The 14,064-nt window shown below is 42.3% G+C and overlaps 1 protein-coding gene across 1 annotated transcript in view; it reads right to left on the reverse strand.

The window, feature by feature from the left end:
- Window positions 1-13,589, reverse strand: part of LOC103780542 (MAX gene-associated protein-like) — a gene marked incomplete at its 5' end in the record, with an annotated part of 26,208 nt that extends 12,619 nt beyond the window's left edge. The window contains 8 exon segments of the mRNA XM_008948231.1: window positions 3,138-4,837; window positions 6,236-6,538; window positions 7,147-7,764; window positions 9,445-9,742; window positions 11,240-11,301; window positions 11,304-11,735; window positions 12,956-13,028; window positions 13,386-13,589. Coding sequence (XP_008946479.1) covers window positions 3,138-4,837; window positions 6,236-6,538; window positions 7,147-7,764; window positions 9,445-9,742; window positions 11,240-11,301; window positions 11,304-11,735; window positions 12,956-13,028; window positions 13,386-13,589 — 3,690 coding nt within the window.
- Between the last annotated feature and the right edge of the window lie 475 nt (window positions 13,590-14,064).

The raw sequence follows: 14,064 nt of genomic DNA on the forward strand, positions 1-14,064 counted from the left end.
GAACTTCTAAATGCCTTTGAGCTCGTAAGACTAAAATACCTTAAGGAATAAAGATGCAAGAAGAGCAATCTCACAGTACAGCAAAAGTTCCAAAGTTGCTAAAAAGGATCAGTACTTCTCCCTCTCTGCATTTCAACACGTTTCTAAGCACTCTCCTCTTTCAGCTCTCTGTTCCTGGCAGCCTACATCCCTACTGCTGGTTCCTGAAGAGCAAACTGGCTGATGGCAGAAGGTCCTCAGGGACGCTGCTGAGAAAGAAGAGTAGATGGCAACAGATGTTCTTGGGCATCACCCAAGCAAATGCCTCATTTCAGGATCTCCCTTATATACTGCAGTGTCTGCAGGTTTCATGCAAGGTCTGTAACAAAACCTCAGAACGTGCAAGAGATTGTTAGAACTTACATGGGCCACAAAATACCTCACTTGCACTTTTTGTTACATTTACAATGCTGTAATAACTCGTAACAGGTCCTTATCCTTTTAATGTTCAGCTTAAAAAAAGAAGGATTGGAAAAGACATTTTAACAAGACTTAAAATAATCTGCCAGAGACAGAAGCTGTGTTTAGACTAGTAAGTTAAACAGGACCATGGGACTCTTATCTGTTAATATTAGAATACTACAAGAACCCATTCTTGACAGGAATTTTGTGTGTCACCATCATACCCTGGAGATCAGGAGTTTAATGTCACGTGTCGTGTCCAACCATCACACTTGAGTTTGTTCAGACAACAGGTCCTGATATTGATTCATTTGCTTATATAGTGTCAGAACTTCTTATTCTTATCACCAAATCCACAACAATGAACCCTCCTAGGCTTCTCTTGATACAATTCAGGGTAGGAACTGCAAAGGGCAAAGACTCCACCACAGGAAGCTTCTCTCTTTTTGTTGGTAGAGGAAAAATCCACAGAAGTCTCTTCAGCAAGTACACAAAGTTACCACAAGGTAAGAAGGCAATCTGAAGAGCATCAATATGCAAAAATCAGAACAATGACACTATGACTGCAGTAAAAACCAGTGCAGTGTGAGGAAATGTACTGAAAAAGAAATGGTAATAGCTACTGCAGGTAAGCAGCAACCATCCTGATTCCCACTGGAGTTATCTGGTGTTTTTAATGGCTATTTCCTGAGCAACTAAAACCAGCCCATACTCCAAACTAGCAGTGAAAGAAGCTGTCATTAGTATTTCCACTAAATAAAAGTATTAGTGAACGTGTGTGTACTCTTTGCTTCTCTGTTTCCACTAGCTTAATGAAACAGATAAACATCCTCTAATAGCCTGTTTATATGACCTGACATCATCCAGCCTGACAAACAATACCAGTGCAGCCTGTCTGGCAAGCACTATGCAGATAAAAGAGTACATCCCAGTGAAAAATAACAGAGACTTACACACTTAGATTCAAAACCGAATTCCCTGTTAGGCACTGACATGTTAGCTGAACTTGAAGGCAGCAAAGACTAACAAACCAAGAACCCATCCAAATTCCAGAAAGGGCTTTATGGTCCTCTGAGCTCTCATTCCTCAGCTTTACTGCTCCAGACCCAAAGCTAGCTTACTCATGTCTGTGTGAGCTTACGCTGAAGACATACCCTTGGGGGGCTTTCCAAACCATGTCAGTCAAAATCTGCAGTGTAAATTTCTTCTAAAACAAGCATCTCTTATCATCTCTAAGAACTACTTTTCCCTTTCATCATCCTTTTGCAGGAGAAAAGAAAACATACCTTTAAAATATCAACCCTGGTAAGAGGCTTGCCTGTGACCCAGACACTACACCACCTCTTGGTAAACCGACACTTCCCAAGACTACCTTGGCTGGAAAGTTTATCCAGCATCAGGCACTAATTAAAACCTAATGATAACTCTGCTGAAGTTATTGATGAATACAGGAGTTACTAAACTGTCACTGCCCTACTCAAGATAAAACAGCAACAGCTCAGTTTGCAGCTTGAAAGAACTTCCAAAAATTCCACCTGCATTCAGTTTCCTCACCTCCGTGCAGCTGAGATGCTCTTGTCTGCCCTGAGAACAGCCAGCTGCAGCAGGAACTGATTATCAGCCAATTGTTCTGGAAGTTTCTAAGTAGAGTCTCTAAAACCCAGAGCTGCTGACTTAATTGAGTTACTCTGGATGTGGTTAGAAGAAAAACAAGTCTGATTTGGTTTTCAACTGCAAGAGGGCTACGTTAACACAAAAGGGCTAAAAGAACTATGTTGTTACTCTCAAATACCTGAAGACACTTAACATAATCTCTCTTACTTTTCATTTCTTTGCTCAGTTCTTCTCCAGTTCACCCTCTTTCCACTTCTACCTCATCCCTTAGAAAAGGCTGCCTTGCTTCTTTTGTCCATTCCACCGACTCACAAAATCACAACTTGATACATTTTAAGTCAAGTTTCTTAAGTCACATACTGATATAATAAAAAGTACCTCAAGGAATCCTATGAAGGATTGTTATCTTCTAATGTGGGGGTGACATTTGATGGAAATTCTATATTTGGGGGTGACATTTGATGGAAATTCTATGAGCATTAAATCTAAACATATCTTAACTATCCTAACCACAGGGTTTTACCCTTATTCAGTGACTTCCAGATCAACTTGTCTTCTAAGAAATATGGATTGACAGCTTACAGTACTGACAGGTACTAGATTTCAAGGGGAATTTAAGGAGAGATTCAAACAGAAATAGCTTTTGTAGCCTTTAGTTAACATTTAAGTAGAAGGAAACAGCTTAAAATAGCAGAAATACTAGATTGGCTGCTACATTTTAGGATGGTAAGTCCTATTACAAGGAATCAAGTAGCTTGAGTAAATCCTGGAGGAAGACAACATGCAACAGCTCTATTACAGCTTGCTCAGTGTATCTCCCATTACCTGAAAAAACAGACAATTTCTAAGAGGCCACTAAAATGCTTCCTATAAAAAAAGCATGCAACTGTGGAGAAATAAAAGACATTTCCACTTGGAATCCCAATCTCAACTTTCTAAAGAAACTTAAGTCCAAAACACAAACATCACACTGCATCTTTCAAATCCACAGGGTGTGACACATGTAGTTAGTCAATTTTAAAAAAAGAAAAACAAAAACAAAAAAAACCTCTACAACCCTTCATAAATATTTAAAAGCTTACCACTTTTTCAACATCTATTTCCTCTTCACTTGGGAAGTCTGAAGTACCATCCAGCATCTCATCAGCAGAATCGTCAGTTTTTTCATCCTCTTCATCATCATCATCGTCGTCATCATCATCATCTTCTTCTGTATCATCAGCAGTTACATCAACAGTGGGCAGGTAACCCTTTTTGTGATACCTGTGTTCCTGCACCCTCTCATCTGGTGTTGCTGACTTGCTTTTCTCAGCTGTATCAGCTTTGTTCTCCACCTCGCTTTTATTTTCCAAAGCGGGTATGATGCTGGATATTTTGCTCCAAGAACTGTTGACATGTGTTACAATATCATCACCCATTTTCATTTCTTCCTGAGATTGAAAAGCCTTTTGCTCTTTGTTGTCACTGCCTTCCTGCCTAGCGACGTTTGCTTTGCTTTCCTCAGCATTGACAGTGTGCTCTCCTGAAGCATTATCCTGCTCTTCTGCAGAACTCTTTTCACACTGGCTTCCTTTCCTCTCTCTTATGCTTTCTGCTTCTGCAGAGCCCTTGTCCTTGCTCTCCACATCTGACTGCACGCCATCATGCTGGCACTCTTGTTTGTTCTGGGACAGTTCAGTCCCTCTCTGCTCCTCCTTCTTCTCTGGCTGCAGATCTTGTTCTTTTTGACTCTGTGACTGCCCAGAACTTGTGTTGTTGTCCTCTTTCATCTGTGTCTGCACATCCTCCTCCTCCTCTTTTACTGGTTTCTCCTCCTGCACAGGATGTATTTGTTCCTTTCCGTGGTTCTTCAACTGCACACTCTCCTGACTCTCAAGACCCTGTGACTGTCCATTACCCATCGGAGCAACTAGAGACTGAGCTGATGATCCACAAACAGTTTCAGAGTTAGCTGAAACAGCCTCTGGTAGAGTTTCAGAACTGACAGAACCCTCTTTCTCCTCTGAAGCTTCTTTTTGTTGCTCATCATTAGGCTTCTCACTGATGTACGAATGGTCAGATGACACGACATCTACTGAAACATCCTGCTGAGAAGAGCTCTCACCACAAGAGTTCTCTAGCACCTTTGAGTCCTTCTCCACCATCTCCAATGGGGTGGAATTTCTAACAGGTGTGATCATGTCAGATGCTGACTCTTCAACATCATTTGACTGCTGAACTGACAACTCGTTTTCCTCTTGTTTCCTATCTGACACTGTGACCTCAGGCTCTGCAACTTCAACGTCATCTGAGTGGGAAGCTTTCCCATCCTCCTTCTGCTGAGCAGCACCCGAGTCCTCTTTCTTGCAGATTTTCCTGTAATCTTTCTTCCTCTGAAGAGATGCAAAATGGTTAAGAATGGAGTTTGGTACAGTCTTCTGTCCCGGGAGCTGCAGTAAAGCAAAACTCCCAGACTGTAAAGGTATGAGATTAGCAGCAGTAGCTGGCAGAGCACCTGAGCTGCAGGTTATTTTAGACTCAGAGGTTGGTTGACTTGTCACGCTGCTAGCAGCAGGAGGAGAGATCCTCAGAGTCAGAGTGCCAGCCTGTGACACCAAATTTGTCACTGAAGGAAGAAGAGAAGATGTTTGAGTGGTTACAGCAGATGTAGGGGACAACTTGGGTACTGCAGTTTGTGCAGTTGAATTTGTGGCAGGAGGAGTGGAAGACACAGAGGAAGCAGGAGACACAGGCGCCTCGGAAGGCTTCGAAGGTGCAGGCAGCCGGACTCCTACAACAGGCCCTGTGAGAAAACAAGAAACCAAATAGTATTTCCACAGAGTAATTTTATTCTTTTAGTTTTAGTATTTGATGTTGCTCTAGAAGCTGCCAGCATTCTCAAGGATCACAATGTCAGGTATTTGACAGGTTCTCAGTGAAAGAGCTGGTACTGCATGAAGACATACAGACTGTTCCATTTTTATATGGAACAACCCAACAAAATACATGAGGTGCCTACTCTAAAGCTAACAGATTTAATTGCAAGTTCCAGCATCAAGATTTTTTAATCAAAAGACATTGCATTTAGTTAAAGTCCTCTGCATTTCACTTTCCTGTAAAATAATTAATTTCAAATTCCATTTTTTTTTTCCTCACAAGTTCTTCCACAAAGAAAAACTATGACAAGACCTTTTTCACCTTAATAAACTCTTCTGCAGCATTTCAGAACTCTGCAAAATGAGGAAAAAATATTACCACTGGCAACTAGTTTCTCTTGCACAGCAGAAGACCCAAACCAGAAAAGAATTCAATGAATTTTTTGACCGATTCTTCGCTACAACTCATGCTCAAACCTCAGCTAAGACACAGGATTATTTTCTCTCCACCCCATAGTTTTGTCATCTATTGTACTTGCTCTCGCCTCTCTCTTTTCAACACCACTGAGCCTCCCTCTCCTCAAGATGCTTCTTTATAAAGGGAGAACATAAGAAAAATCCTGCTGTAAAGTAAATGTGTATTTAAGGTATTATTTACAAATAAAACATCTTTATAAACATGTACAACAGCATGCTCAACAGCCATCCTACCTCCTGTCAGAGACCTGCAATTTCTAATTCTCCCAACCCTGTCTTCAACTATGCACGAGAGAAACACCTGAAAATCTTATTTTTCTTCTCACACTTTATGGAGGAAAAAAACCACTGATTTTGTACTGTAGTGTAACATTTTATCTCAGCACCTGCTGTAAAAACACTAACAAACCTGCAAACAAAACCAGAGCAGCACATCCAACGAGACACAGGTAACTCTTTTTAAGAGAACGGCCAAAAAAATTATTTTTGAATCACCAGATCAACAAAATTTAAGTTATGGCAGCAGAAGGGACATGGCTCTGTTGCCACACACACACAGACACACATACACAGCGCCCCCTTACTTGCTGCACAGAACTCCCAAATTCTGGTGGATTAGCTATGAATGGCACTTGTAATTTAGATGCAAGGTATTCAAGTTGCGTTGTATCTGAGTAACCACACTATGGCCTGAGTAACCACACTATGTCCTTCTCACTCATGCAGAACCAAGTTAAGACTGTCAAATTGCTTCTGGCAGGGGAAAGGAGCATCACAGAGACTATAATCACGCTGTTGATCTCTGAGTAACACACTGGTTAGGCAAGAGCAAACACTGGGCTGGGTACCGGGGTTGCGGAGCGCCACGGGCGGCACGCTGGGCTGGGCGCCTGGAGCTCGGTACTGCTGCAGGGGGACAAGCTGGATGATCTGCCCGCTGGGGTGTCGGAAGAGGTTCACTGCACCAGGGCTCCTGAGGGGCTGCAGGACCATCCTCTGCTTCGGGGTCTGCGGCGTGTTGTTCAGCAGCCGCAGGGCGGGAGACGTCTGGTGCACTGGGATCAGCAGCAATCGGGGTCCCAAACGCTTCTCTGTTCCAGGAGACATCTTCTGAGGAGAAGTCTTATTTATAGCTTGTGGAATAGCATCTTCTGAAACATCCAAAAAGTTACATAAAAATCAGCTTAAGAGAGCAGCCTATAAAACAGGCATTATCCTTAATGGAAACAAGCACAAATAGATGGAAAACAATGGATGTCTTTAAATTGTTTGAAAGCGTTTTCTTCCTTTTTCTTCACAGAACACACACAGACCCAACCAGGCCAGGAGAGTCTTTCATGCAGTTCCACTGACATTTCTCAACTCATTTCTCATCTTCTCATGATTCAGAAGACTTCCATGTTAGAATTGAGAGAGTAATTCCAAACCTGCTTCTTGGACTCTATGCTAACTGTTAAAATTCTAGCAGTCATTATTGTGCTACCCATTTCTATGGGCCAAGAAATGGTGTGAGGCTTCCAGCTCATTTCAAGCAGCCACTGACCAGACAGCTATGCTGTTTTCCTCCTCTACCCGCTCAGGTTGGAATAAACCAGGCAATTTAAGGGATTACATCTCTTACCCTATTTTGGAAAGAAGAGTGAGGCAAGTGAAGCTGTATTTAAATTGGGTTCTCCAGTTGCAGCCTGCCTAGCTACAAAGGAGGCATGATAAAAAAGGGCAATGTTTACAGTAATGGCCCAAAGCACCTAAGCCTTACCTCTTTTTGGATTCAGTGAAGGACCTGAATTAACTCCGGGCAGCAGAACTGGAACAGAGCTGGCAGAGGAAGTTGGTGTGGTCACCACAGCTGTAGCCACTGTAGCTGTTGCAGCTGTTGTCAGTACAACTGTAGAAGTGGATGTTGTGACAACAGGACAAGTAACGGTTGGTGGCGTTATCACAGTTTGAGGGAATGACACGGTCGCCACTGGTGCAACAACCCCTGTGGCTGCTGTGATGTTCACAGTGGTGGACAAGGGAGCAGGACAGGTGTTGACTGTAGCTGTTGCAGGAGCCACTGTGACTGTGACTGCAGGAGAACAGGCAGGTTCATTAGCTGTTTGGCTAGGAGTGGCCACGACAAGTGCTGCCACACTGGTACTTTCCACAGGAACTGGAGAAGCAGTGGTGGCTGTAGTGACTCCAGGAGAGACTGTGCACTGAGCTGGGGGTGGCCGGGGGGGAACGACCACCATTACTGGCGTAGGCTTGACACCCAGCTTCTGTGGCTCTGATGATGAAGGCAGGCACGTGCTCTTCAGAGGAATCTGCCGCAGGTTTCCCGCACTGTTGAACACAAACTGTGCGAACACGCCACCGGGTGAGGGTCGGGCAGCTGCAAATAAAAACTTACAGGTCAAAACCTGAACAAATTTCCTCTTTGCCTTTCATGAGGTGCTACAATCCTAATTTCAGCACAGATCTGAGCCTCCGTTTTCCTTGTACCTTGTCATAAAATTAAAACCCGTATGAAGTCCTGAACACACCTTACATATTAGAAATGTCTGCTTTACTCCACTTCTGTAGCTTTTGTTGCATTTCTCCTTGGCCACACAAAAGAGTCAGGCTATGAGGGGTTGTTCTTTATCATGGAACTATGAGCAGATACTTCTAATTACAGTACAGGAAAACAAAACACTTAAGTGAAATAATGGGCTCAAACTATTTTCTAAACCTTAAATTCTTCCTGCAACCCTCTTTTCACTGCTTCTTGGCTTTCATCCCCTTTTCTACTGTATCCACATCTTACACAGCCATGGGGGAAAGCAGTGGGAGGGAGATGGAGTCTGCCATGTCCCCTTCTCACCACAGTGGGTGGCATTCATGCAACTGAGAACTAGACAGAACAAATTTAACCAATGGGAAGTAATTCTCTCACTCTCAAAGATACTAGAATCCTACATCTACATCACTCCAGATGCCCAGAGATGAGTACAACAGCACAGAGATTTTGGAGCAAGCTTAAATATTGTAGTTATTTATGCATACAGTATTTTTAACCCAGAATATGGTAGAACGCTTAAATCATATAAGCAACAGTCATTTCACCCACCAATAAAATGCAGCCAGCTCTTTAATATTGCATGAACACATAAGCCAAGAAGTTTTATTACAGGATGAGAAAAACAACACACTCATTTACATGGCAATGAAAATTCAGGCGGAAATAAATAAAACAACCAATCAGAACTCTAAAAAGTTTTGCCAGGACACAGGTAACATCCTTTTCTCTTTCAAAGCTTCTTCAGATCTTTAATTACTGTGTGGGAATATGTGGATGGGCATTAGATATTTTAGTTTTTTGTTTTAAAGTCATGCGAAATGTAATAGCTAGAGGCAACTTCTTCTCTTGCCATGCTGGGGTAACCATTTCAGTACCAACTCAGACACAAGTACCACACGCTTCTTCTGATACTTGGGGGGGGTGTTGTGTTTAGTTTTTTATCTCAAAGTGCTAAGTCCAACCCTGTTTAGCTTGTGAAATCCAATGAGGTTACAGGCTGGTGTGGTTACTGGCTGCACCCCTGTTGTGTCACTAATACAGATTTGGACCATCTTGTCTTTCACTGCTGCTTCACGCATCTTTGGTGGCCACAAGAATTCCAATTGCAAGTGCAACATCAAAACTAACACTGAAGAACCACAGATTAGAGTTATCCTTTACTCATTTAAAGTTAAAACTATGTTTGATGAAAAGCAATTAAAAATCATAGCAAGGAAACCCTCAGAACAAAAATCCAAGCCTAACATTCAGCGTATGTCCATCCACTCTTCCTTGTCTCTCCAAAATATGCTCTAGTAGCATTAACAAAATAACAGTCAACATCTGTAATCTCGTTCTGAAGTCAAAATAAAAGTTTCTGCTTTAAAGAGGTTACATATTGCAGAGGCAGTTTAGGTGGGCAATACAGCCCAAGGCAGCAGACACTGCTGCAGAGGAATCAACAGCCAGGCTGTACACTCGCTTTTGACTTCAGCTTCACGCAATTTAAAACAGTAATAAGTTCCAACCTACCTATCTGTCTCTGTGCTGGGACATGGATTTTCAGAGTCGTCACAGTGGGGGTTGAAGTAGTGCTGGTGGAAGATGTAGTTTTGGGAGTTGATGTTGTGGGCACCTGGACTGATGGTGTCCCAGAAGCAGATGCATTAGCATTGGATGCTACCTTGGTGATCACAGTACTGAGGGTTGAGGTATCAAGTACTGTGGGTTGCAGCCTGCCTGTGATATAAGCTGCTAGCCGACTGGCAGGATGTAATGCCCCCATCTGTCCCAAAAGCAGTTTGGCCTGAGGATAGCTTTTATCATTAACCTGAAAAAAGTGGAAAAGGGAAATCTTGTGAAAAGAATGCTAATTCACCACCTCTGGAGAGGCGTTTCATTCCATGGGACTTCTAAGTAGCTTTTTCAAAAAAACACTGCAATTCAGAATGGGAATTCCTCATTTCCTTACTGCCCAGGAGTACTTCAAAGAACCTTCTTGTGTCTTTGCAATATGAATTATTTTATACTACTCAAGACTGTCACACAGAACCACAGAGTCCAAAGAAGCATGTGACATCACTGAAATCAGAATGAAGCTAGCACTTCTTTTTCCTGTCCCTTACTTATGTTACAGCCCTGAATAAAAATGGGCTCCCAAATTTGAAGACAGTGTTGCATAAAATTCTCAAACCTAATGAACACCTAGCATCATAAAAATATTTATGGCATATACATTGGGACAAAACTCTCAAGAGCCTGTAAAAGCTTTACTCTTTTTTTCCTATCCCCATTGTCATTTGATACTGGAATCCAGGTATGATGAGTTGAGTACCCTCAAAGCCAGAATCATAGTGGTAACTCACTGCATGGGACATTAAAACCAGAACATCTTTCTGAATGTCAGGCTTTACGTCTAGTACTCAACAGGAAGTTTTGGTAGTGTTGCATTTTACTTTCACGTTGCTCAGTAATACCTTCTAAAATCCAAATACATTGAACATGCTGCTAAATAAGGTCTTGACTCTTTTTATTGATCAACTATATTAAAAATAAGAAATCTCCCCCTACATTTTTTCTCCCCACTAGCTTCTCTTTCTGAGGGTGCTGTATCTGCAGAGTGTCATGAAAACAAATTTTACTCACATATTCTGATTCATACATCTGCCCTGAAAGTGTTACTACTGTAACCACAAACAGAGTTGATTGAAGTAAAATCCTCACCCTAGTCCTACAGCTCCTACCACCAGTTCGCAACATCAAGCTGGCAGCACGAAACTGCAGGGAAAGGACTCACTCTGAACTTCATGTCATCAAGTCTCTTGATGAACAACATATATTCTGCAAAAAGGATGCAGGCTATTAGTGAAGATTAATAGTGAACTGTAGTAAAAAGCAATTTAGTGCTCACAGTTTCATTTTACAGTTTTGTCCCAGTGTACGCTTCCTCAGAGAAAGTTCTTGATGTGACCTCTAACAGCCATTCATTTAGAAGTATTAGCTGTTGAATGCATCTCCAGGGAGTTTTGCAAAGCACAAAAAAGGATGCTGAAAGATTCTGTACTTGGGCCACCAAGAGCCAAATGGCCAAAAGGACAAGCTAAACCACCAGATTTAACAATTCCAATCAGAACTCCTGTAACTGAGTCGATCTTGAAAGGAACAAGCTTAGGGAGAGGCAGGGATGCCACTACACACCAAGAATCCCTGTCTGGACAGGCAAAAGACTACACAGACAAATCAAAGAGAGTTCTCCCCTTCAAGTAGCTCTGGGATACTGGATGACTTAATCTAATCTAATCTCCACAGTAAAGGCAGAGGGACCCACCTGAATCAAGCCTGAGTGTCTCCTATCATCTTTGCGTCTGTAGACGACCAGCATTCCTAAAAAAGCCCTGCATAGAAAGGCAAGCCCCTGCCCCCATGCAGCTTCTCCTGCAGCTCGGCCACTGCGCCTGCCCGCAAGAGCGTTACATTTTCGGGGGTTCTGCAGGACGGCACTCCGCCACCAGGAGCCTCCAAGCCAGGTGTCTCAGGCGTCTCGTCCTCGGCCTCCTCCTGGCAGGACGGCACTGAAACTGCCACTCTGGAGGAGCAGACAGGAGGGTGGTTCTCATCCTGGGCCTCGTGTTCATCCTTGAGGCACCGTGGCGTGTTACTGTTGTTGTGCTGTGATAACATGGTCAAGATCCTATTCTGATCTTCCTCCAAGCTGCAGTCAGAGATAATCTCAACAAGTTTGGTTGGTCCACCTGGAGTGGTGTGATGAGCATAGGAGGTGGAAGAAGAGTCCCCCTCACTATGGGAAGACCACCAGCTTTTCTCTGAGAAAGAATTGAAATAGGTTTCTGCAATACTATGGCATTTTAATCACCTGGATATTCAAACAGTTTTATTCTGCCCACACCTCCACCCGTGTTTCAGTACATGGATGAAAAATCTCCAAGCAACACCAAGATGCAGTAGAAAGCATCGCTGATTATTCAAGAGATGGCACTTCTCTCTGGGAGTCAGAACAGGACCAGTGTCCTACAATGGCATGAGAGGGAAGCGTGCCGCTAGCGGAACGGTCTCTTGCAGCAGAGGTGTAACAGAAGCATGACCTTTTGTTGTCATTAGAGATCCAACGTCACTTTTTGCAAAACTGTAAGGATGTTGAGCCCTGTGTCCTGGCCGTTTTAATTTCACCTACCAAATCACCATCATTTTCAACTAGTTGGTTTATTTTTCCATTCTCATCCTTAAATGTAGAGTGCGCTGTTGTATGCATTAAACAGGGAAAAAATCCAGCCCAAAAAGGCAGCTGTATTTCATTCGTGGATGACACAGTACCCCTAGTATAAGTCTCACTTTAAAGTTCTTTACATGATTCAGGCCGCTTCAGACTGAAGAAGACAGATGTCTAGCCTACTTATGAACTAGAAGCTCCAACCCAGTATATATAATGTAGCAAAGCTTCAATTCAACCTTGCAACATGAACTAAAAGAATTCAACATCAAACAACTCCAAATAAATTACAGGCGCTTCCTTGTCCCGTAAGGTTCTACGTGGAGAACAGGAGGATCCCATCCTCACAGCACCACTTGGATATTTATCAATGCTTCAATAACTACAAAGTAATGGTGAGGAAAAAAAAAAGAGGGGAGAAAAAAAAACCCAAACCCAAACAACAGGCAAACCAAAACCAGTGATCTCCACTCCTTCCCAAGTATCTAATTATCACTCTTGAAGGCAAGTCTGCTGTGAGGTATTAACTTTAATTGCTTAACAAACTACTGTAAAACTGGTCATTTTAATCTGTGAATACTGGGTCTTTAGTCTGCTCTATCTCCCACATGACACACACACGGCTGCTTGAGAAAACAAGAAACTGCAAGCACATTGTAAGATTTTTATTGATAACCAGAACAACTCCCCCAGCAAACGGACTTTTATTTCATTAACAGCTGCAACTTTTTTTAAAAAAAATAAAGAAAACACAAAAACCCCACAAAAATGTGGAACTACCAAGAGGTTGAATTATACTAAAGACTCTGCTCTTACCTTTTGACTTATCAGTGTCTTTGTCTACCTCACAGGTTGCTTTCTCAGAAGACTGAAGCTCTGGTTCATGTTCCTGCAAGAGCAAAGAAACGTAAGAAAAATATTCATCCTCCATATCCCTCTTCTATACTAAAAAACTGCATCACAAAATAAACTAGTTCTTCATACTGACACCCTGAATAATAAGACAAGTGCTAACTTTGACAAAGTCAGAATTTTCATCTTGGAACAGCTCTTTTGCCAATTGACACTTAAGCCTTACATGATAATGTGCTTGGCAGCCAAGAAATGTCACAACCAAGACAACTTCTATCACAGTAACAGGATAAGCTCGCCAGAGGTGATTTAGGCTCCAGGCTCCACAGCCCTATCACCCCCAAATGTAAGTCAAGCCCTTACATTGCCTAGGAGTTTTTGGGGAAAAAGTTACTTCAAGGTTTTCAGAATTTCTGCCTGTTGTATGACACGTGCTAGTTACAGTATAACTTCTTACCCTGACGCTAGAACTCTGTGAATCACTTTTGTCTTTTTCTTGCCTTTGCTCCCCTCTCCTGTGTTCATATGGCCGGACCCGTGCACAAGTCATCAAGCTTTCAAAGTACAAGTAGACAGGATCTTTTTCCTCCTCTCGAACCTACCAAAAAAGAAAAAAAACCAGAACATCCCCATTTCTAGATGCACATCAGACTCATGAAATAGTTTTGGTTTCTTACAATACATCAACATCAATGCTGCAATAGTAAATGTCAAAAGAAAGGCCTAGTTTTTAAAGCTGAATCTGCTCACTCTACATCTTGCTTCCAAATTACTTATTTGGGGTCAAGGAATGACAGAACATCACTACCAGCCCCAAAAAACTGAACCTCTTCAGATACTCATATAAATGGGAAAACGAGTCCTATATGTCACACATTGTTTAACATTATCTGGTATAAATTAAACAGCAACTCTGGCACATTTGTTCTTCAGATATAACTAGACTCAAATCTGTTGCAGTTCTTCCTCTGCTGCTCTTGTTGCTTTGTTAGATACTAAGGTGAGGGGAGAGACAAAAGCAGATTGTGATATTGGCAGTGAAAACTCGAACACAAAAACCCAAAGGCTCCAGA

The sequence above is a fragment of the Merops nubicus genome, unplaced genomic scaffold, assembly GCF_000691845.1.
Source record: "Merops nubicus isolate BGI_N331 unplaced genomic scaffold, ASM69184v1 scaffold21819, whole genome shotgun sequence".
In the NCBI taxonomy this organism is placed as follows: Eukaryota; Metazoa; Chordata; class Aves; order Coraciiformes; family Meropidae; genus Merops; species Merops nubicus.